Source organism: Pristis pectinata, chromosome 8 (assembly GCF_009764475.1).
Source record: "Pristis pectinata isolate sPriPec2 chromosome 8, sPriPec2.1.pri, whole genome shotgun sequence".
NCBI lineage: Eukaryota > Metazoa > Chordata > Chondrichthyes > Rhinopristiformes > Pristidae > Pristis > Pristis pectinata.
Window position 1 is genome coordinate 20,782,146 of NC_067412.1, and position 23,498 is coordinate 20,805,643.

Genomic DNA, 23,498 nt, shown 5'->3' on the forward strand with positions numbered 1-23,498 from the left:
GGCAGCTGCTTAGAGGAGTCCATGGCTGCTGATTGTTGGGACAAGGTTTGAGGAGTCAGGGTATTTATAAAGCTTTGAAATTTGCATCACCTGGCCTTTCCTAACGATGACTGTGAACAAGCCATAGCCCTAACAAGCTAATGAAGGTCTGAGACCTTGGTAAAAGTTATCCGAGAGCTCAAATCTCTTGGGGTGCCCAAACTTTTGCATGGTGCTCTTTTCATTTTTTCACTCTAAAAATTGTACAAAACAAAAATAATACAACAATCTTGCTTAAAATGTTGAAAAGAATGTTTCATCTTTAACTTTATGACTTTTGGAGATCAGTTCATCATCTACTCACTCAACTATTCACAGTAACAGAAATTTTGACTAGGGGTGCCCTAACTTTTGCATGCCACTGTATGTAAACAAACCCCACATGAACCATGAATGTAATACTGTGGATAGAAATTAATCTGAGCAGTGTCCATTCTTGGGCTGAAGAGCCTATCATGCAGTAGGACTAAACTTCAAGCGACTACATTGCTAAATTCACAGGGTACATTTTAAGGTTACCCTGTGGATGCCTGAAATAGGTCAAATGAATGTGAAACACCTGTGAGAGGACATTCCATGAATATATGTCAGTTATGACTGGGGCAGTGCTGGGTCTGTTCCACTAGGGAGTTGTTAAAGGTCTTTGCAGCCCCTAACAAAAGGAAAATAAAATCAAAAATTAAACCACTTCTGTTCAGTTGGAGAAGGAATGCTCTTCAAGGTTTCTGAAGATTTCCAAAGAAAAAAAGCTCTGCATCTTTTCAGTTAGATTCACCTTTCGGATCATCTCCCCTCTTACTCCCATGACTCCGAGGTCTGCATCTATAAAATGTCTGCTGAATTGCTTGGAACTGCACCACAAACTTCTATATCTTCCTGGCCTTCTTCAAATGAGACACGAGAACCAATTATAATCTGCTTTTAATAATCTGAATATCCTTGTCTTCAGGTCTTTGTGTCCAGGCAGTGGTCTCACTCCTTGTAGTCTGCTCACTCCAGTGATAGTGTGTGATACTCAGTTTCCTCTCTTGCATCTTTTACAAAATGCCTGTTGCAAAGACATGACTATCGGAATGATCAAAGGCAAATTGGATTGATCTGATGCTTTCTCATTTAATAATTCCTATTTAGTTAATGGGGAGCTTTTTTTTAAAATATATGCACATTACTTAATAAATCAATACTGATGATTTATAAATAAAGCACAAAGTACAAAGACACAAAATGATGAATTTATACAAAACAAAATGAGGTCAAGTTTCTCTGATGTGTACAGTTTGATGCTCTATTAAAATGTTAAAGTCAAGAACATGGATTCACCAGAGTGGTGAAAAACTATCATTATGACTTGAGGTAGTGAGACATTTTCAATTAGAGGACAGATAGCAAAATTTAAATATGAATTCCTAAAACCTTTAAGGGATTTGGAAAAATGAATATGCAAAAGACTATTTGTTGTTGGTGTTGTAGGGTCATAAATTTAAAATGATCAGAAAGCAATTTATGCACAGATTGTTGGAGCAAGGAATGATATGCTGTAGAGAAGATTTGAGACACAGATCATTTGCATCTTTGAAAAGAAAGCTGGAGCAGGGTTATATCGAGTATCGTCTGTATTCCAGCAGGCAGCTTTGTTAGTATGGGTTCATTTTAAGCATCTGTAAGTTGGTGAGGGGCGGGGGTGGATGATGACGCCACATCCTAACAATTTGAGAGCTGGGAATTTGGGGCGAGGCTTGATTTCAAGTCAGTGAGGATGTATGAAGAAAGAGCCAAGTACGTTTGCAGTTTGACAAGTTAAAAAGTTCAGAGAAACATAAACCTAACTTTTCTTTAATTTTACGCACAAAACATATTCTACTGGACACAATCCAACTGGTTTGAAGCCACAGTTTCCTTGTGCTGTCCCTTCATAGTAAAAAAAACATGAAATGTAACGAGTCTTCAACACGAATCTTGGAAGGAAATTCACTGATGTATATCCACATTAGACTGGATTAACCCGTAATTATTTCATCTGATGGTTCCAATTTACATTTTCCTGTCTTTGTCTATAAAAGCAGTTGATGTGTCAGTTGACAGTTGTGAATTTAATTTACAGGAGTTTCTATGCACTTAGGCATTTAATTAGTGAAATGATTATGCAGTCTTGAAAGACTTACCCTTTCACAGCTGCTTTATTAATACCATAAGTGACACTTTTTACATTCTGGCTTGACTACTCCAGTGAAACAAATTAAATACTTGTGTATGACATCTGAGTCATATGGCCTAGAGACTGACAGAGGTAGGTGGACAAATTATGGAGCAATACACATCCATAGACATTGCATATTGTAATATGACAGGAAGACCCTCATTTCCAATGTTTGCAAATGGCATCTTCCCCAACCCCCAAAATTTAAGTTAAGTAAAATCTGCTTGCACATATTTATAAGCAGTTAATTCCGATGATGTAGACTACCTTGAGAATCAAGTGATTATCCAGGTTCAAATCTTCAGCTGAGGAGTTACCCAGAGAAATGGAAGTCTCAACCCAAATACTTGAAGTGTAAAAGAATTCATTCCAGATGAAAATGGAGCAACAGCAGTTAGAAATGAGATTCTAAATGGCAGGCACACATTATACAATTTAGAAGAATGTGCCACCAACATGTACATGTAACCCAATTTTAGAATTAAAATCAAACTTTATTTTAAGATCACTGTAGTATCTGGAGGGTTCTGCTGGAAATCACAAAATCAGTATATGGTACTGGTAACTAAAGAGATGACTCACTAATATTGTACTGAATTTAAATACTTTGATCATTGCTGTATGTTGGAGAGATTAAATCATGGCTTGGAGTCAAATAGGATATTAAAACTTAAGAGGCTAGTTTAGAACACAAAATATGTAAGCAGGAGATCAATTGCCCCCTCATGTCTGATATGCCATTCAATAAGATCATGACGGATTCGATCGTGGCCTCAACACTACCTTCTCACTTTCTCTCTCTATGTCCCTCACCTCTCTTGTAATTCAAATGTCTGTTAAAGTCTTTTGAAATGTTTAGCTCAAGAAATAAACCAAGACGGAATCGGTGGCTAAAATACAAATTTGTGATGAGTACTAAAAGGCAAGTTTTAAGAAGCCCATCAAGCTGGGAAACGGCAAGCAGATAGTGTTGGAAGAAAAACAGTGTGCATTACACAGAACTAAATGAGAATTTTATCTATTTATGGAAACTACTGAATATTACTGACAAGGCTAGGATTTATTTACCATCTCAAAATGCCCTTGTTCAGCTAGCAGAGAACCACATTCTTGACCTGCTGCAGTAGTGAGATTATTCTCACCAAGCTGTTGTACAGGGAGTTCCAGCAATGATGAAGGAAGGCTATACACTTCCCTGTGAAGATGGTTGTGCCTTGGAGTACAGTTTGAAGTTGGTAGCACTTCCCTGCAGTTTGAAATGTGGGACATAATGTTGAAGACACCTTTGAGTTGCTAGAATCAGTTTGTGGATGATAAACAATGCAGCCACAATGTGGCAATAGTATTAATCAAACAGATTGTTCTGGATGTCGCTGGACTGCTTCAGTAATGTTGTAGCTGCAATCATCCAGACAAGAGCAATACATTCCTTATTTGTGTTTGAAAGGTTTTGGAGGTTGGGGTCATTTGCTACAGGACCGCAAATTTCTGACCTGCCCTTGAAATCGGAATATTCATGTGATTGGGTCAGAAACCAATACCAGAAAGTTGTCCAGGCCTTGCACCCTGCAAGCACAAACTGCTTCTCTATCTAAGCTGTTGCAAATGGAACTGAATATGGAGCAATCATCAGTGAACATTCCCATTTCTGACCTAATGATAGAAGGAAAGTCATTATGAAGGAGAAGATTGCCTGGATCAGGATCCTGCCCTGAAGAACTCCTACAACAATGTCCTGGGCTGAGATGATTGACCTCCAATGACAACCATCTTCATCTGTGTAGGAATAACTCCAACTAATGGAGAGTTTATCCCAAAATTCAAATATCCTTTACAAGGGCTCCTTGAATGCCACAATCAATCAAATGCTGCTTGGCTGTCAAGAACAGTCACTCTCACCTCCTCTTGGAAATTTAGCTCTCTTATCCAAGTTTGAACTGAGGCTTTAATGAAGTCTAGTCTAGAAATGGTCCTGGCAAAGCCTAAAATTAATTCATAGCATCTTCACTGATGTACTTAAGCCATTTAAAGTGTTCAGTATGTTTTCAGTGAATATCAAAATAAGTTTTGGTCTCATCAGCCATATTCTGCTGAATTGCAGAATACCAACTGACCATTCAAGAGGATATTCAATTAGCACCAGGTGGTGGCAAGGGAGAAAGGAGAATAGGTGAGTGGTGATGGGGATGAAGAAGTGGTTACTGAGTGCAGGCTGACAGTATTACTGAGGCACTGCTACTGCTCTTGGCTACACATTAGCCAAGTTAAAATTCTAGAACTTATTAGTGTCTCCAAGTGGTTCCTTTACATGTCAGAGCAAGAATCAGAAAGTTGAGGGGACTGCAGTCAGGAATGAAGCTCTGAGGGGGACTCGGAAACAGAGCCTTAAAAAAATGTTGTCCAAACCAGTGCTGCAGTTTTGTAATTCAGGCTCCCTTTGTGCACACAAGTTAACACTGCCAAATGAGTTGTATTGAGTACCCATTTAATGCCAGAAAAGTGAATGAAACAGGGCTCAATCTCTCACCTAGATTTTTGTTTGAACAATTGACTAGGAAAGAAAGACTAGATTGGGAAATTATTGTACAAGTTTTCTTTTAATTATTAAAGAGCTCAAATTTTGGTGCTCAAGTAGCTGCCATAAACTATTTGGACAGAATATTTATTCACTGCAAAATACTCATTAATTCAATTATTGATTTTGTTTCCTATTGAAATACTGAAATTTTCTTTGCAGGTTACAAAAATTGTAATAACTCATATACTGAACTACACCAGGCTGCAATTAAGCTTTGTGATTTATTGTCCAGATAGAGAAAAAAAATCACGATGAGAGAAATAGCCTAATTTTAACTGTAAAAGCAAAAATTGAGGGGGGCGGAGAAGCTATGCCAACCTGAATTTGGTCAATCTAGGGCCAATCCAATTCTATGTTCAAGATGAAATCCAATATTTAAAATAAATGACAGGATCTAGTTTCCATCTACATTGTAGACTATGAATGCAATTGCCATGCTTCAGATTCAAACTACAATTAAACAAGTTTGGGTTGGACAAAGCAAAGAGCTGAACCCAATACTGCGATACAACTATGTAACTCCTGTACAGGAAGACAAATGCCTTGAAGGAGAGCAACATATTCTTCAGAAATAAAGTAATTGTACCATGTTTCATGTTTTGAAACTAACCTGCATTGATACTGCCTTTAGTCTAAGTCAAACTTCTTTGATTTTGAGGCATGCTTATCTATAAAAAAAGTTTTTGTTTTAGCATGATCTGGAGAAGCTTGGAAGCCCAGGCCAGTGCCTCGATTTTGACGAAGGTTCAATGCTTTATCAAATTCCTTTTGCAGAATACTGTTAAATTTTTGTTCTTCTTGCTTGTTAAGTGCCATGTTGGGCTTCCCAGAAACATGTCCAGTTGATTGAGGTTGATTTGAAGATTTAAATCCACCCATAAGTCTCAAGAATTTATTTTTCTTATCCACACTTTCAAACGTGGCTGTGTCCCATTGTGTACCTGTACACTACAGTGGGGGAGGAAAAGGTTGAAGTGTTAGAATCCTGCATTATTCCAAATATATAATCTATCACATTAGGTTTGTGGTATCTTCACCAATTTAATGCTCACAAATGGAAACAGACAAAATATAATGGGTTTGATGTATGGTATGGCCACTGGTAGAGTGGGAGCAGTTTACTGTGAAGAGGTACAAGACATCTAGTACCTTGGGTGTCTTTAAAAGAGACAGAAATGTGTGCAGTCCAAGCAGATGTGGCTATGTAGCAAGGACAATTTCAGGCAGGCCATCAACAGGATAAATGCAGGAGTTGTTATGGGCCAGCTCACTGTAGCAATGGCCCAGATTATCTTTGAGGGGTCTGGAGATGCACCATAAAATTTGTTTGATAACATATTTTTGTGGTCTCCTATGCTCTTCTGTCAGTAAAATTTTATGTATCCTGTAGATTCCAACTGGTTCCACTCTGACAAGATGCTGGAGGAACTCAGCAGGTCAGGTGGCATCCATGGAGAAAAGCAATGTTTTGGGTCAGGACCCTTCTTCAGGACTGAAGATAGGAAAAGGCGAAGCCCAATATATGGGGGTGGGGGGAACAGAGCAGTGATAGGTGGACAAAAGAGGGGAGGTGGGGTGGGCACAAGGTGGTGATAGGTAGATGCAGGTAAGAAATAGTGATAGGCAGATGCGGGGGAAGGCAGGGAGAGCAGAGCCACGGGGTGATGGATAAAAGGTATGGAGGCAGGCAGCAAGGTGGGGGGAGGGGGGTAGGAAAAGGAGAAAGAAAAAATGGCGAGGAGAAAAAAAAATAGGCTAGGAAAGGGAAGAAAATGCAAGGTGGGGGGGGGGGGGGGGTGGTGGGTGGTTGGTTTACTTAAGAAGTGGGAGTATTTGATGTTCATGCCGTTAGGCTCTTAGGTCCCAAGACAGAAAATGAGGTGTTGTTCCTCCAGTTTGTGTTTGGACTTCTTCTGGCAGTGGAGGAGGCCGAGGACTGATGTAGCAGTGATGGAGTGGGAGGGAGAGTTGAAGTGACTGGCAACGGGGAGATGCAGATCGCGGTTCTGGTCAGAGCACAGGTGTTCTATGAAACGGTCACCCGGTCTGAATTTCATCTGGCCAATGTGGACGAGGCCACACTTGGAGCACCGAATGCAGTAGATGATATTAGGGGAGGTGCAGGTGAATCTCTGTCTCACCTGAAAGGACTGTTTGGGTCTCTGGATGGAGGTGATGTAGGGGCAGGTGTTACACCTATGGTGGGGTCAGTGGAAAGTCCCCGGGGTGGAAGGGAAGAGTGAACTAGGGAGTCGTGGAGAGAGCGGTCCCTACGAAAGGCTGAAAGGGGTGGGGAAGGGAAGATATGCTTGGTGGTGGGTCCCATTGGAGATGGTGGAAGTGGCGGAGAATGATGTGTTGGATATGTAGGCTGGTGGGATAAAATGTGAGGACAAGGGGGACACTATCCCCGTTGGGTCTGGGAGGGGTGGGGATGAGAACAGAGGTGCAGGAAAAGGCAGAGATGCGGCTGTGAGCCACAGTTAGTAAAGAAGTTGGACACCTCTGATGTCCTGGAGTGGAAAGCCTCATCATGAGAGCAGATGCGATGGAGGCTGTAGTTAAAGTGGGAGAATTTCATGTTCATGCCATTAGGCTGTAAGATCCCAAGATGGAAAATGAGGTGTTAGTCCTCCAGTTTGCGTTTGGACTTCTCCCGGCAGTGGAGGAGGCTGAGAACTGACATATCAGTGATGGATTGGGAGGGGGAGTGGAAGTGACTGGCAACAGGGAGTTGCAGATTGCAATTATGGACTTCCATACCTTTGAGGCATCCTCTGGTGGATCTGCTCTCCCCTCCTCCCCCACATCTGCCTATCACTATCTCTTACCTGCACCCACCTATCACTACCTTGTGCCCACCCCACCTCCCCTCTTTTGTCCACCTATCACTGCTCTGTTTTCCCCCCTATATATTGGGCTTCCCCTTTTCCTATCTTCAGTCCTGAAGAAGGGTCCTGACCCAACCATTGACTGTCTGCTTTTCTCCACAGTGTGGCCTGACCTGCTGAGTTCCTCCAGCATATCTTGTTGTTTTTTCATCTAGATTCCAGCATCTGCGGTCCTTTGTTTCTCTGGTTCAACTCCAAAAGTGGAAGAATCCTTTTTATGTTGGCAGCTTTTAGTATGCAGACCCACTGGAAACTATCTTAAACATATAAATATCTTGAGCATTTTATTTTCTCTTGATGAAAACCTATTTTTGGTTGAAGTTTTGATCAAAGTGAAAAAAAAGTTTACGCTGACATGCTCATATTTTAGACTTCTCAGGTAGAAGTTTGTCTTTGGCTGCCAGTGCCAAATGGATGCTAAGGTATCAGCCAAATAACAGGAAGGGAATATAATGGGTGGCAGATACTCTAATTTCTAGTTATCACCAGCAAATAATTGGATTTAGCATTTCCACATTCAGTATAGTTAATAAAGAACAAAGCTGACCCACACTAATGCAACTCAAAATCATTACTGAACAAATGTTGTAACCTATCATTTCCTATAGTAGCCATCCTATCTCCTGAATTTAAAATTTAAAATTAGCACTGAATGGGTTTGTTGATGATTCCAGGTCAAATCAAGAAATGGATATGTTTGGCCAAGATCATTTCATTGACTTTTAACCGGAGAGGATAAGTCATAGCTGTAACAGGTGTCTTATTGTGAAGTTGATTTAATAGCTGCAAATGGAGTTATGGTCACTTATTATAAATCTCACTACAAGCTGTGTTTATTTTAAAACTGTACTTTGAACATATTTACATTATGAAAACCATTTCTTCAATCAGTAGGCATTTATGATAAAATGTTCAATCTGTAGCCAACTAATGTATCAAATAATATAATGTGTACATACTTTTCTCTAAATCTTGCAAGAGCAAGCAGAGCAAAAGCACAAAATTATGGCAAGCAATGGAATGGTTTTGTTGACTGTCAATTGGAAGGTATTTTGCTGTAGCTCTCAAACACACCATCATTCATTGTAGGACTTTACTACTATCTCTTCTCTGCAAAGCACAAATATTTCATCCCATTTGTATGCAAGGTGTACAGCCTAAACAAAAGAGGTCCCCAGTCTCTACTCATTTTTAAGTATCAGGGTAGCACTGTGAGGAATCTAGCCCCTATACCCTTCGGAGTAATAGCTTCCATTGCAAGCAGCATGATTCCCCAGACACCCAGAACTTGCTAGTTGGCTGACACTTGTAGTTGTGGACTGCATACAAAAGTGGTTCAAACCTGAAAATAGTACAGGCTTTTGAAGCAGGCTTTAGGTTTCACAGGGCTAATTGAATGACTTTGTACAAGTAATTGAAAATTTTCAAGAACCTTTCAAAACAGTAGCTAAGGAACCAAAGAGGCATCTGAAAGTTCCTCCACTTGTTAACCTGAAGCTGGTTTTCACAGTTAACTGTTAACTTCTTGCATTAATCCCCACGCTACGGGTTTCTTTTAGCAAGCCATAAGATAATCTATAAGTTAGATAAATTGGTAAATTACTTACCAATGGCTTGATTTCAGAAGAAGCTCTTGGCTCTGAAGTATCTGTTTTACCAGATTCTCGGTCAATTTCTTCTTGCAATGCCTGCCGTCTAGCCTAAAATAAAATTTACAAGTAGTTTATGAATTTTTCCATTTAATATTTGCATTTGATGCAAATAAGAATGTAAACATGGTTATAGAATAGTGATAACCTAGATATAAACATACGTTTTGATTCTAACATTTCTTTCCATGTGTGGAAGAATACAAACTTCACAGGTAAATATTGCCACTCAGATCGTGGTACGAAGAAAATGGACATGGGGGCTCAAGGATTCTGTCCTGGGTCGCCTTTTGTAAATGCAGTGGCAGTCAACTGACTTCTGCTTCAGAAACTCTCCAGCATCACTGAATTACTGGAACCAAATTTTGGAAATGGGAGTATAACCACAGCTGCTAGTACATTGTGCATTTAGTGTATATGACCGAGGACAAATTCCTATCCCAAAATTTCTTGCAGAATGCATGCAGAAAGAGATGGTGCTGAGAAATGCAGAAATAGTTCTGGAGTTAGAAAATAAAACTCAGATCACTGGCAAAACATGGTTCTCAGGTCCAGCAATCATATTACAAGTTCCAAGAAATCAATGATTGTCAAGCTAGAGAATGTGACCATATAATGCAATACTTCTTTAGGCGACATCCATAAAACGAACTCTTGGTTTACAGCCCCCTTGTCTTCTATTGCATTAATCCTCCTGATTGGTGAGGCTCCTGATGCTGCTGCACTTTCTTTCTTTTCCTCAATCAATAAACAACAAATTAAGAACACCATCCTTCATAAATGGTTTACTGATTATTCAGAGCATATTCAAAGTCCTTGTAGGATGTTCTTATATAAATATTGTATCCAGTAGCCTTTGAAAAATATTCCTAATGCTTGGCAGGTTGGGCAATGGATGGGAGTTCTTTTTTCTCTATATTATTGAGTCTCAATAATGATATTGATGTGTAAAAAAAATTGGTTAAAGTAGCAGCTCGGTGCAGTAAGCAGTTGATCTTGAGGTAATTTTAACTGGACAACTGTCCTGTGCTGCTAGATGAGGTAGGTTAGAATTTCACTCACTAAGTATAGAGTTTAAGTTAATGATTTACTATTGGAGAGTGTACATGAAAGGAGGGGTAACATCTCAAACTCAATTATGTTCAGTGTCAATCTCTATGAAATTACTTTTCATTCTTTTGTTGTGTATCGATCTTTCCACCTTTTGAGATTGTGAATGTTACAGAAGTGTTTAGTAGTAGCATGACTGAAGAGGATAAAAAAACTTTTGAAGTAATTTGTGAGCCACTTGCACTCTTTTGTAAAGTATCAGCTTTTGCAAAATGGTAGCATTTTGCCTGACTAAATCACAGATACAAATCCTAATCTAGGTCAATTCCACAGTTAGTAGGAGTTAAAAATCAATGCCCTCTGTATATTCAAGTGGATGTAAAGGGCACAATGGGACAGTTAAGAGTTAACAAAGTTTGCTGGTGTTCTCAGCAACTTCTATCCCTCAACCAAACATATACTGTGCAATTTATCTCAATTAGTTTTTGAAGAATCAATGTGCAGAAACTGTTTACTCTAATTACTTATTTAAAAAAACATACTTCAAAAAAAATTCTTTGCAACTCCCAAGAACATGCAAGACATTATAGAAATGCAATTTCCTTTTCATTCTACCATCAATTCTTGTATTCCTCCCTTCTTCCAAAAAGAGGCAATGTGCTCCCTGGTGGCAATACTTCACCTCAGTTATTCTGCATGCAAGGCTCGACAATTTATTTCATGGAAATACACAATCCTGGATGGTCATCACTGCTGATGATTTCAATCTGAGAACTAACGTGTACAGGTATATTTCCTGCAGGGTATTTACAATAATGTGATTATGGAATACACAGTTACACATTTAAACAGTAGTTTTTTTTCCTTGCATGGTAATTTGCAAATTAAGTTCATATATATTATTTTATGGCTTTATCCAACGAGTAATTAGGCCAAACGTTCAAGAAGCCCTCAGCTTTGATGCCTTGTGTGCAGGCAATTTCAGTATAAAGCATCTGAAATGCTACCATTGGCTTCATTTTGCCACATTTTAAGCAGAGAATCAACCAAGGTTCTGAGTTCATATTGCTATTAATGAACCTTGTTAAGAGTGTTTCAGCAAGGATGGGGATGGATTAGATTTAAGAGTAATGATAGAGCCAGTTAAAACTTCTCTTTTTAAGACAAGCAACGGAGGGAAAATGCAGCTAAATTGGCAATAAAATACCTTCAATTGAAATCAAAAATTCTGATAAAAGGTCATCAATCCAAATCATTAACTCTGTTGTTCATTCCCCACTTGTTGCCTGATCTGCTGAGTATTTTCTATCTTCAACTGATACCCAGCTACTATATTTTGACTCCCAAATGTAATACTTTGTTGACAGTAAAGCACAATCAGAAACCCATCTTCTGTGTATAAATTTTCTCCTGTCAGTAAGATATCAACTGTCCTTCTTCTATCACTATCCATCACTTCCCCATTGAGTTTATATAGGGCTGAAAATGAATCATAGGCTTTTACAGTCATGCTGTTGCCTACATAGCCCACTAGTGCAGCCTGTCCTTAATGTTTTCTACAATGAACAGGTGTTCAATGTATTCGTGTACCTTGTCTATTGTCACTTCAAATAAATTTCCTTTTCTTTCAGATATAATCTGCAAATCATCACTGTCGCATTGCTCTGCTTTTACCTGAAATAACAAAATTCAGCAACATTTCACTTTATCACACATCCACACACAAAAAAAGCACAAATAAAAATAATTATATGCCAAAAAACAAATTACTGTTAAGCTGCTTTCAAACAGAAATGCTGCTTGAGAAGGTCACGGCGTCTTGGTTCAACATCAAAATATTGCAGAACAAATTCCTTTAAAACACTTTACACTTTAAGCAACATGAAAATTATTTTGCTTTACTTTAAAAACTTGGGTCCCAGCTGAGGTGTCTTTCTTTTCCCTTCTAATTTTCTTTTTCTTTTTTACAGATTCTTCAGGAACATCTAATGCTGTTGCCTGCTTTTCCCCTTTTGCAGTCACTTTGGATGGGGAATTTTGGGATTTACAGGCATTACTAGTTTTGTTGAATTTAATTCTCTCTTTATCCAATTTCTCAATTTCTTCCCCTTCAGCACTAATAGATCTTTTCCTTTTCTTCTTTTTCAATTTCGTAATGCACTCAGTGACTCTTTCTGTTTGTTCCAATTCATTTCTCTCATTCTCCATAGATGGGGGTTCACTGTGCTCCTCTTTTGGTTCCAACAGATGTCTTTTGGAATGTAGCTTTTTTTTCTTTTTCTTTTTTGTGCATTTTTTGTCTGTCTGATTCATCTGGTTGTCCACTGTTTGATCATCTTCTTGCTTCCTCACATCTGCTTGGATGAATTGGTCATTCCCAGTTTTGAGTTCACCAGAATGTTTGTCTCTTTTTTGTTTCTTTGGTGATTTTTCACCTTCATGTGTTTCAATATTCTCTGTGTGAGATCGCTTCTTTTTCTTCATACTTTTGGCAACAGCAACACAAGGTGCTTCTGTCATTTCATCTGCAGTACCATCTGAAGTCTTGGTACTTAGAGTTGAGCCTTCTTCCACATCGACATGTTTGACATCATCTTTTTTTATTCTCTTAACATGTTTGGTTTCATTCTGAACTCTGCTTACTTCATCCTGACACATTTTTCTATGACTCCCCTCAGAAAAGGTTTGTGGGCCAGAATAATCATCTTGTTTACACTTTTTTTTCTTTTTCTTTTTTAAACCACTACATACATTCTCCTGAATTTCTCCTTCTGGTGGATTCTCTTCCTTTGTCAATTTTTTCTCAATCTTGGATCCTTGATCCTCTTCTAGAATGCTCGAACTTTTAGATTTGCTTTTCTTCTTCTTAACTGACTTTAGATCACTGCACGCTTCAGGGTATGAAGGAAGTTCCAATGCATTTGCCTCATTTAGAATAGTTTTCACTTTATGCTTTTTCTTTTTCTTCCCTTCAGATTTGTGTTTCTCACTGAATTCTTTGTTCTGGTTGTTGGTGGTAATTATTTCAATTTGTTTTTTACTCTTTACTGATTTTGATTGAGTAGCCTCAATGTCAAGTTTGAACATTCTAAAAAAAAGTTTAAAAATATATTAATGCTGCAATTCATTTTGTAGTTTTCATAAATTAGATGACTAAATATAATGTTCAATAACTTGATCATTTCAGACACATCATTCTCATATTCCATACATAACGCTGCAAAAAGCTTTCAACATTTTCGGGATCACAAATATATTATCTTCTGTGTTTAAGCAAACTCAAGTTTTTGTTTTAAATATCTTTATTTACAATTATTCAGTAAATGCCTGACTTCATAATGAATTGTTATTTTAGAATATGCTGGAGCTAGTATTAATACTATTTCATTTGATTTAATCAAGACACCAGGATGTTAAAATTATTGCATCTTGGTACTTAAGGTACATTTTATTAAATACTGCTTTACACTACTTTTCAAGGATGTGAAAAATATTCATTGGTGTCTTTCTTCAAATCATTTTAAAAGTATAAGTGGCACAAAATTGTCAGGCAATATATATTACAGAGCTCAATTATAATGGGGCTGTGGGAGTAAGCTCACACAAACTTTTGAAAACATCAGGACAAGTTGAGACAGCTGGTAAAATGAACATAAATGAGAGTCATAAAAGAATGTGAAAAAATAACTTATGAGAACAGTTACAATCAATGGCTCAGCCTCATTCACAGTACGTTGTGCAGTTCTGGTCAACTATACTTCAAAGCCTTGGAGAGGGTTCAGAAAAGAATTACCAGAATGAGGATAAGGGCCATAAATTAAATGAATAAACTGGATTTGTTTTTCTTAATCTCATGTTGGCCAGGACAAAATAAATAGCATTTCTATAACCAGAAAACAGAGGTAAGCATTTCTGTTGTGCTGGATTGATTAAACATGGGCTTTTTGAAAAAATAAAGGTAACTTGATCCTAATCAAGAAATGAATCAGTGAACAAATATTCACAGCAGTTCCTCTGAGGGATTACAAAGGATTTCAAGAGAGACCGAAAGACCTGGACAAGTTATAAATTTATCTAAAAGTAAATTAACACAACAAGCTGCTGAAGTACAAATGGCTTTTATGGGTTGCTAATTTAAAGAAAATGAACAGCTGAGAGAATTCCCTAATCTGATTTTGATCTGGCCACTTGCCAAGTTTCTCAATGAGCAAATAGCAGCCAAGCAGATAATTGTAACCAAATTCTGATTCATAAGCAGAAATTTAGATTATCTTTGTATACCAGTTTCCTGCAAAGAAAGCTTCCAAAAATGCCAAAGAATGTGAAACCCATCAGTATTCAGAAATGTACAGTGCAAACTCTGACAAATGAATTGTTTGGAAGACAGTATATTAATGATTGAAGTGATAATTATATTAAATAATTTTAAGTACGAACAGAAAAGGTTTGCTATTAGAATGACCTCAAAATTAAAGGAAAAAAAGAGACTGGAAAGATTTGCATACTGTCATAGGTCACTTTGGAAGCTGCTATGCTTTAGCAAAGTGTTCATATCTACACACATAAGTATTCATTTAATCACAGAATGGAACAGCACAAGAATCTATTCAGACCACTGTGCCAGCTCTGTCAGAGTCACCCAATTAATCACACTCTCCCACAGCCCTGCAAATTATTTGCCTTTAAGGTGTTTATTCTCTTTTTGAAAGTTATCACTGATGTTGCAGCTTTATAAAAGTGTGGTTAGGCCACATATGGAGTATTGCATTCAATTCTTGTTGCCCCATTATATGAGGGATGGGAGCTTTAGAGAGGCTTACCAGGATGCTGCCTGGATTACAGGCCATGTGCTATAAGGAGAGGTTAGACAAACTTGGATTGTTTTCTCTGGAGCAGCAGAGGCTGAGGGGAGATCTGATAGAAGTTCATAAGATTATGAGAGACATAGATAGACAGCCAGTATCTTTTTCTCAGGGTTGAAACGTCCAATACCAGAGGGCATGCGTTTAAGGTGAGGGGCAAGTTTTTTTTATAAACACAGAGAGCAATGGGTGCCTGGAATGCACTGCCAGGAATGGTAGTGGAGGCAGATACGATAGAGGCGTTTAAGAGGCTCTGAGATGGGCACTGAATGTGCAGAGAATGGAGGGATATAGATCTTGTATCGGCGGAAGGATTAGTTTAGTTAGGTGTTTAATTAGTTCAGCACAACATTGTGGGCCAAAGGGCCTGTTGCTGTGTTCTATTCAAATTTCCACAATTTTTCATGCAGTGCATTTCAGATCATAATAATTTAACATTAACAAAAATCCTCATCTCATGTCTGGTATCTTTGCAAGACATGATGGTGAGAATTTGGAATAAGTTCATAGATCAGCCATAATTTCACTGGGTGGAATAACTGGCTTGAGCAGATCTATGACCTACTTCTGCTCTGAATCCAATACATTGTGCCCTCTGCTTACCTACATTACTGCTATTGGTAACATTTTTTTTTCCTGAATTACTTTCATCAAGACACATTATAGTTTTCACAATTCTACCAAATCATCCATTTCCATTGTACTAGGAGTAGAACAACCTACTTCCCTTGTCTCTCCAACTTTAGTCCTTCAATCCTGGTCCCATTGCAGCAATCTCTGCACCATAATTTGCACTGATGGCATTCTTCCTAAGGTGTGGTTCACAGATCTGAACACAATACTGTAACTAGATCCTAACCAGTGATTTATTGAAAGGTTTAGCATAAAATCTATATTTTTGAAATCCACATCTGTTTATAAAGCCAAGCATTCCATATACTTTTGTAACAACCTGCCCTGCCAGCTGCAAAACAAATCTGTACATAGACCCCCACTGTTACTGTTACCACTTTTATTGTACCACATAAATTACTCTCCTCATTCTCACTATTGAAAAGCCTCATTTCACAGTTCTGAGTTACATTTCATCTGTCCATTTCCTCCATGTACTCCTGATGTCAGTTATTCTTCACGCCCTTCTAAATGTTGTGTCATCTATATCCCTGGAAGGGTACTTTAAAAAGAGCATTTGTCCTAATATTGACTCTGTGTTGTCCTTTCCTCCAATCTGAAATCAACCATTCACAATGTTTCTACTTTCTTGTCAATTTTAAATTCATGCTGCCACTACCTCAATTCCTTAAAGGTCCATACGTGCAACATTATCTGCATTAACTTTATCAACCCTTTCTCTTACTTTAAACTTAGAGTCATAAGAGTTTACAGTGTGGAAACAGGCCCTTCAGCCCAACTCATCCATGCTGACCAAAATGTCCATCTAAGCTAGTCTCATTTCCCAGTGTTTGGCCCATATCCCTCTAAACCATTCCTATCCACGTACCTGTCTAAAAGTCTTTTATATGTTGTAATTGTACCTGTCACAACCACTTCATCTGGCAGCTCTTTCCATATGCCCACCACCCTCCGTGTGAAAAAGTTGCCCCGCAGATCCCTTTTAAATCTTTCCCCTCTCACCTCAACCGATGCCCTCCAGTTTTAGATGCCCCTATCCTAGGAAAAAGACTGTGACCATCCACCTTATCTATGCTCTCATGATTTTATAAACCTAGATAAAGCCACCCCTCAGCCTCCTATGCTCCAGGGAAAAGAGTCCCAGCCAATCCAGTCTCTCCTTCTAACAAGCCCTCCAATCTCAGTAACATTTGCAAAAAGTCACACTCCCTGCCTCCACGAGAAGTTCTGCTCAGACCCCTTTGAGCTTTATTATTCCGACTATTTCTGTTTGTTATTTGTAGTTTAATGAGATATTTTCCAGTTTCTTTTTCTGATATCCACTCACCTACTCTCATTCTTCCTTTATTATCCTCCTCTGTACTTTCTTGATTCCGCTTGTTTTTCTACTGTTTTACGAGCCTGACCTTCATCAAAAGCTTTCTTCTTGTTTCTTTTTAGTCTCCATATCATTAATAGTCCAGGGAACACCAGGTTTGCACACCTTTTCTCTCCTCCTAATGGTGCTATGCCTGGTCTCTGCACAAACTAGTACCTTTATGAAGGCTTCTCATTTGCAGTTTTACTTGACAATTTTGGATTCAAATGCTCCTGGGGTCTGATTCCCTTTCAACTCAATGCTCAATTCAATTCACCTTCTCCAGTGAATATTTTTATGTTGGACTGCATTGTGTCCTTCCATTAACTTCTGTAAACTTAACGATACTGTGATCACTATTTCCAAAATGTTCCACCACTGAACCATGCACCATTTGTCCCTTATTTGAACAAGGTCTCCATTACTCCCTTTCTGTGATAATGCCATTTCATGTAACCATGCCTGCAGCTGACCAACATTATTCAAAATCTTTTGGGCATTTATGCAAGACCTCCAAACCACCCCATTCTCTTGAAAACTGAAAGGGAAAATAGGGTAGAGTATGCAATGTGTGACCAAGTTAATATCACTTAGTACAGTTCCTAAAATTATTCCATTTTCTTCGGTTTTGTTAATAACATATGGCACCATTCATACAATGAATTCTATCAAATGGCCACTGAGTTGATTAACTACATCTTCATGTCTGCCTGAGGTGAGAATACAGCCTAATATGAGGACTTCCACTTCTCAGAGTAGATTTTTGAGATCTCTAATATATGCATTAGCAGGCAATGGGAACCCCAATTTAGTTTGTCACAGTACAACATCTCCACTACCAAAGAACGCACCAATGGGCTTACTGCACTGACTAGGAGTTAGATCTTAAGAATGGGACCTGCATACCTTTCCAGCACACAGACCAAAATAAACCAACCAAGCCAAGTCAACACTATTAAAGACCTATAAAGTTTATTCTGAATTTGCTTCCCAAGATCACTTGTTGTACAACCGATAGATAGCAGCAAGTCATACTTCTAATTTATAGACGTTTTTGATGCATGATGTTTCCCATGTTTGGACACTGCCTCACTAAGCAGATAATCCTTTAATGTGAATTCTTGAAACAGTCATGCATGAGGCCTATCTATTCATTCAGCAAAGAAGTTGCATAGTTTGGGAGGAAACTCCCTTTGAAGAGAGGAGAAAGACTTTTACATTTATTATAGGTTGCAAGAAAAATGGTTATTTTAATGGGGAAAAGGGCTCTGCCCCACCAGGAAGGAACACTACTTTTGTGTTTGGTTGTCCTAGAAAAAGAGAATGAAAAGAGCTTGTCAAGAACATTCTGAAGAAACAGGGAAACTAGCCAGTCCAAATTATTAAAAACAAGAACATTTCTATTAATTATAGATTATTTTGGAATAAGTGAAATGCCAATGTAAGGCTGTTTCTCCAAACTTATTATGAGCTTTGACATTTGGAAAGAGATCTGCTTTAATTCCAAAGTATTTATGGTAAATCATGACTAATTGGTGTCACACTCCAAATGATAAATGTGCCAAATGATTGTAGGTTTTGTTCAAGAATGAGGATCAGGAATTGTTCAACACCTCAAACAGCATGTTAAAATATGGTGGGCCAAGAGATTCTGTGTGTGCTCGACTGGAAGGAGAGCCAATTAAAAAAAAGCCAGAGGGGACATATACCCGACTTGAGTTCTCAGTGCCAGGCTTGGACCTGCTCAAGAACACTCTGCTTAAGTTATTGCAGAATCAGGCCTCACAAGTGTTGTGAAGTTCTGCTTCAGCAGATATGGCCCACTGATGGTAAAGGCTACTCTAGTGTGAATGAAAATCCAAGTAGTAGTGTCCCATTGATATTGCACATCATTGGGTAGCAGTGACCTCTTCCTTTCTACATCCTTCTGCAACCTGGACTACCTACAGCAGGCATCGCAAAAGATATCACCAATATCTTTGAAAAATCCTCCGAATTCATTGGAAGAATAAGCAGACCAATGTCAGCATCATTCCTAGACCAAAATTCCCATCATTAAAGCCCTAGTTACACTCATGTCATTAGGCACGCCATGACCAAAACCAGATTCACTAAACAGATACTCTATTCTGACATCTGTCATGCGAACAGATTACCAAGTGGACAGAGGAAAAGATTCAAGGATGTGTTCAAAACCTACTTAGAAAAAAGTATAACATCCAAATTGACTTTTGGGAATCCTTTGCCCCTGATGTGGAGAAAAGACATTTGTGTTGGTACTGAGAACCTCAAGTCCACGCAATGGGGTGCAAACAAAATCTAAGGGTAAGCAGCAGAAGGAGTACACCACCTCCAAATTATTCATTTGCCAACCCTGTCACGCACCTTCTGCCCCATTTGTGGGAAGTCTGCAATTCCTGAATTGGCCTCATCAGTCACTTCAGAACCCACAAAACTGCAGCAGAAGCAAGTAATCATTGATCCCAAGGGATCATCTAAGTTAAAGAGATACACAGAAGACCTCAGAAGAGAAAGTTACAGATTCTTCAACCAAGCTACAAGTTCCAATTTTTCTTATTGTTATTTTTTGATGGAAAGTGGATCATGTAGAACATAAAACATGGTACTACATGATCCAATTTCTCAGCCAGTGTGTTTTACTACCTCTTAAAGCCACTGTCCATGAAACAGTACGATATTTTCCAGTTTCTAGATTTCAGTGTCAGAGCAGCATCGTTTGTAAAACCAACTGCAATACAGAAATAGGAGTTTACACAAATTTATAAATTTAAATTCCATAATATCTTGAAGTTTCTAACGTTGTAGTGTATATGAACTATGATTATGAACTGATTATTATGCTCAGTAAACAAATAAACCAAATATTCAAGACATTTTAGTCTTCAATTAGACATGGTGAATTACCTTGAATTTTCTAACTGTACCTTTGAATCAGGATCAAAAATTTTACATTTCTCTAACAAATACATCCATTTCATCCTATTGTGTTGCTTTGTTGCAAGAACCACTCCGAAGTACTTTAAGGGGAGTGGGGCAAGAAAATAACTGTAGTAAATATAAATACTATTCTAAACATTAAAACTAAGGGCTAGTTTGAAAAAGAATTAACTTTAAACACAATGCAGTTGAGCTTGAGCCTGAAACCATTGCTCTCAGCTCCAACTTCCTCTCTAACTAATTGATACCAATTAATTACTTTACAGCTAAATGAATTAATCAATTAAGATCTTTCCCTGGCATGCTGAACGTTAAATAATTCTCACCTGTTGCAACAAGTGAGAGAAAACAAGCGCAGGCCTTCCTTGGCGCCCCACACACACACACACACGTGTAAGCCAATGGCACCCGACGACCCGGCAATGAAAGCTCGACCCTTCCACCCGCGCGCAGCGCCTTGTGGGTAAAGGTATCCTAGTAACGGGTGCAGCCGAACATGGCGAAGGTGGTCGGGGCTCCTGTGGAGAAGAACCTGTGGCATGAAATCTGCGCAGGTAGGAGTGCGAGGAGGACGCCCCTCCGGGGAAATTCGCAGCCGGGCCACGGTTACACACTTAAACACCGCCGGAATGCTTCACAGCAGCGTTTGTGAAGCGGGCAACGGAGCTGACGTTCCAGGTCAATGACCGTCCATCAAATCAAAAAGCAAGATCTGAAATACAATAAAATGTTTCGACTACTCAAGTCAGGCACTATCTGTGTAGAGGGAAACGGGGTTGATGTTTCAGGTTATGGCCCTTAATTATCATGCAGAAAAGTGCAGGGCTCTGTCAATGTAACGTGGGGGTCAAAAATTTATGATGACAGATTCGAATTAAAAAGGCTGCTGAAATCCAATTTTATGTCAATATTGGGTTTGTCTGCCCTTTGTTCTCGCCTTTGGGAAAAGTTATTTAAGTCCGTAGTTTATACAATAACAAGCCGAAGGATTCACACGTGGATAATATTGGTCAATTGTGTGAACCCTTCTGCTCGTTATTGTGTTTATTTGGCCTGCTGGTGTGGAGGCAGGCAAACAATAAAGGAGAAACTTTATTTAAAACAAAATGCATTGCAACTTGAGAAGATTTTTAACCAAGGTGACGTATGAGAGACTGGTTCAAAAAGTTAGAGCCCATAGGATCCAGAGCAAGATGGCAAAATGGATCCAGAATTAAAGAACAAACTTCTGGAAGAACTCAGCAGGTCAAACAGCATCCATGGAGGCAAAGGGATGGTTGAAATTTTGGGCCAAGACCTTGCATCTGGCATGAGAGCATAGACGGAAGATAGCCAGTATAAAAATGTGAGAGGGCGGGGTGAGGCAGGAGGTGGTAGGTGATAGGTGGAAACAGATAAGGAAAAATAAATGGGCAGGTGGGGTGAGGGGATAGGAAGGGAAGGCAAAGGGAGAAGAAATCCAGGTGGATAGGTGTGGGTGATGGCAGATGGAATGAGGTGAGGGAGGGTACTGAATTTAAATAATGTGGTGGGGGGGGGGAGGTTAATGGACAAGGTGAACAAAAGGAGAGAGAACCTACGTGGATTGGTAGGAGTGGGAAAGGAACATTGGGTAGATTACCTGAAATTAGAAAATTTGATGTTCATAACATTGGGATGTAGGCTACTCAAGTGGACTATGAGATGGTGTTCTTCTAGTTTGAGTTTGGCCTCACCGTAACAGTGGAGAAGGCCGAGTACAGGCGGGTCGGTGTGGGAATTGCAAGAGGGAATGAAATGACATGCCACTGGAAGCTCAAGATAGCCATTGCAGACAGGACATAAGTAATCCGTAAAACAGTTGCCTAGTTTATGCTTGGTCTCGCTGATGTAGTGGAGGCAATATTGAGAGCACCAAATCTAGTAGATGAGGTTAGAGGAGGTTCACATGAATCTGTGCCTTGTCTGGAAGGGCTGTGTAGGTCTCTGGAAAGTGGTGAGGGAATGGTTGTAGGGTCAAGTGTTGCATCTCCTACAGTTGCAGGGTAAAGTGCCAAGGAACATTGATGGGTGGGTCAGGAGGGATGAGCAGACCAGGTAGTCATGAAAAGAGTTCCTACAGAAAGCATAAAGGAGGGGAGAGGTGGAATCCCGTTACAGCAGACAGAATTAGCAAATACGTTAGATGCAGAGGCTAGTGGGATGAAAGCTGAGGATCAAGAGAGCTCTATCTTTGTTTTGTCTTGGGGAAGGAAGGATAAGGGTAGATGTCTGTGAAGTGGAGGGAATACAAGTGAGGGTTCGATCGACTACTGTGGAGGGAAAACCACGCTTCCTGAAAAAGGAGGACATTTCAGAAGCCCTGGAATGGAAAGGCTCAACTTGAGAACAGATGAGACAGAGAAACTGAAAGGGATGGCGTCCTTGCAGGAGACGGGGTGTGAGGCAGCGGAGTTGAGGCAGCTGTGGGAATCAATGCTTTTGATGTGGCCTCCTCTATATTGGTGAAACCAAACGTAGGCTTGGTGACCAATTTGCAGAACACCTGTGCTCTGCAATGGCCATCTTGAGCTTCCAGTTCCATTTCATTTCCACTCCTCTTCCCATTCCCACACCAATGTCTCTGTCCTTCACCTTCTCAGCTGTCACAATGAGGCCAAACACAAACCAGAGGAATAGCACCTCGTATTCCAACTGGGTAGGCTGAATTTTCCCATCTCAGGTAACCCACCCCCTGTGTTCCTTTCCCACTCTTCCTGATCCACCTAGGTTCTCTCTCCCTTTGTTCACCTTTTCCATTCCACCCCCTCAATGCACCCCCCCCCCCCCCCCATTACCTAGATTCATAACACTTCCCTGCCTGGTTCCATCTTCCCATCACCCATCACCCACACCTATCCACCTGGGTTTCTTCTTACTTGGCTGACCTTTCCTATTCTCTTCCCTATCTGGTTTCATCTGCTCATCATCCCTTATCTGGTTCCACATCACCCACCAGCCTCTGTCTCATTGCTCCCTCTCACCTCTTTATACTGGCTCTCAGTCCTGACTTGGGGTCTCAAACCAAAACTTTGATCCCTTTGCTTCCACAGATGCTGCTTGATTTGCTGAGTTCCTCCAGCAGTTAGTTTTTTTTTGCTCCAGATTCCAGCATCTGCAGTTTCTTGTGAATCTAGATGGAGCTTGGTAATAGGAGGCAGGGGCTGTTGGTGAAATATTGATTTTATGACTAGAAACCTGTGATCCTATGGGCTCTAACTTTTTGAACCAGTCTCTCATACGTCACCTTGGTTAAAAATCTTCTC

The 23,498-nt window shown here is 39.5% G+C and overlaps 2 protein-coding genes across 7 annotated transcripts in view; one reads left to right on the forward strand and one right to left on the reverse strand.

The window, feature by feature from the left end:
- Positions 1–1,181: 1,181 nt before the first annotated feature.
- LOC127573295 (lysine-rich nucleolar protein 1-like) lies at positions 1,182–20,616 on the reverse strand. The gene is made up of 6 exons (XM_052021352.1): positions 20,541–20,616; positions 19,921–20,005; positions 12,307–13,492; positions 11,995–12,078; positions 9,313–9,405; positions 1,182–5,762 (listed from the first exon to the last, which is right to left on the reverse strand). The coding sequence occupies exons 2-6, from the start codon at positions 19,938–19,940 to the stop codon at positions 5,442–5,444; spliced, it is 1,704 nt and encodes a 567-aa protein (XP_051877312.1). The 5' UTR covers positions 19,941–20,005; positions 20,541–20,616; the 3' UTR covers positions 1,182–5,441.
- A 49-nt stretch (positions 20,617–20,665) lies between these two features.
- Positions 20,666–23,498, forward strand: part of iqck (IQ motif containing K) — a 78,335-nt gene continuing 75,502 nt past the window's right edge. For 4 of the 6 annotated variants that reach the window (XM_052021355.1, XM_052021356.1, XM_052021361.1 and 1 more), the window contains exon 1: positions 20,711–20,892. In XM_052021355.1, the coding sequence (XP_051877315.1) occupies positions 20,754–20,892 (139 nt within the window). In that variant the 5' untranslated portion in view covers positions 20,711–20,753. Of the gene's footprint in view, positions 20,893–23,498 lie in introns of all 6 variants that reach the window. The other 2 variants (XM_052021359.1, XM_052021357.1) reach the window with 2 other exon arrangements.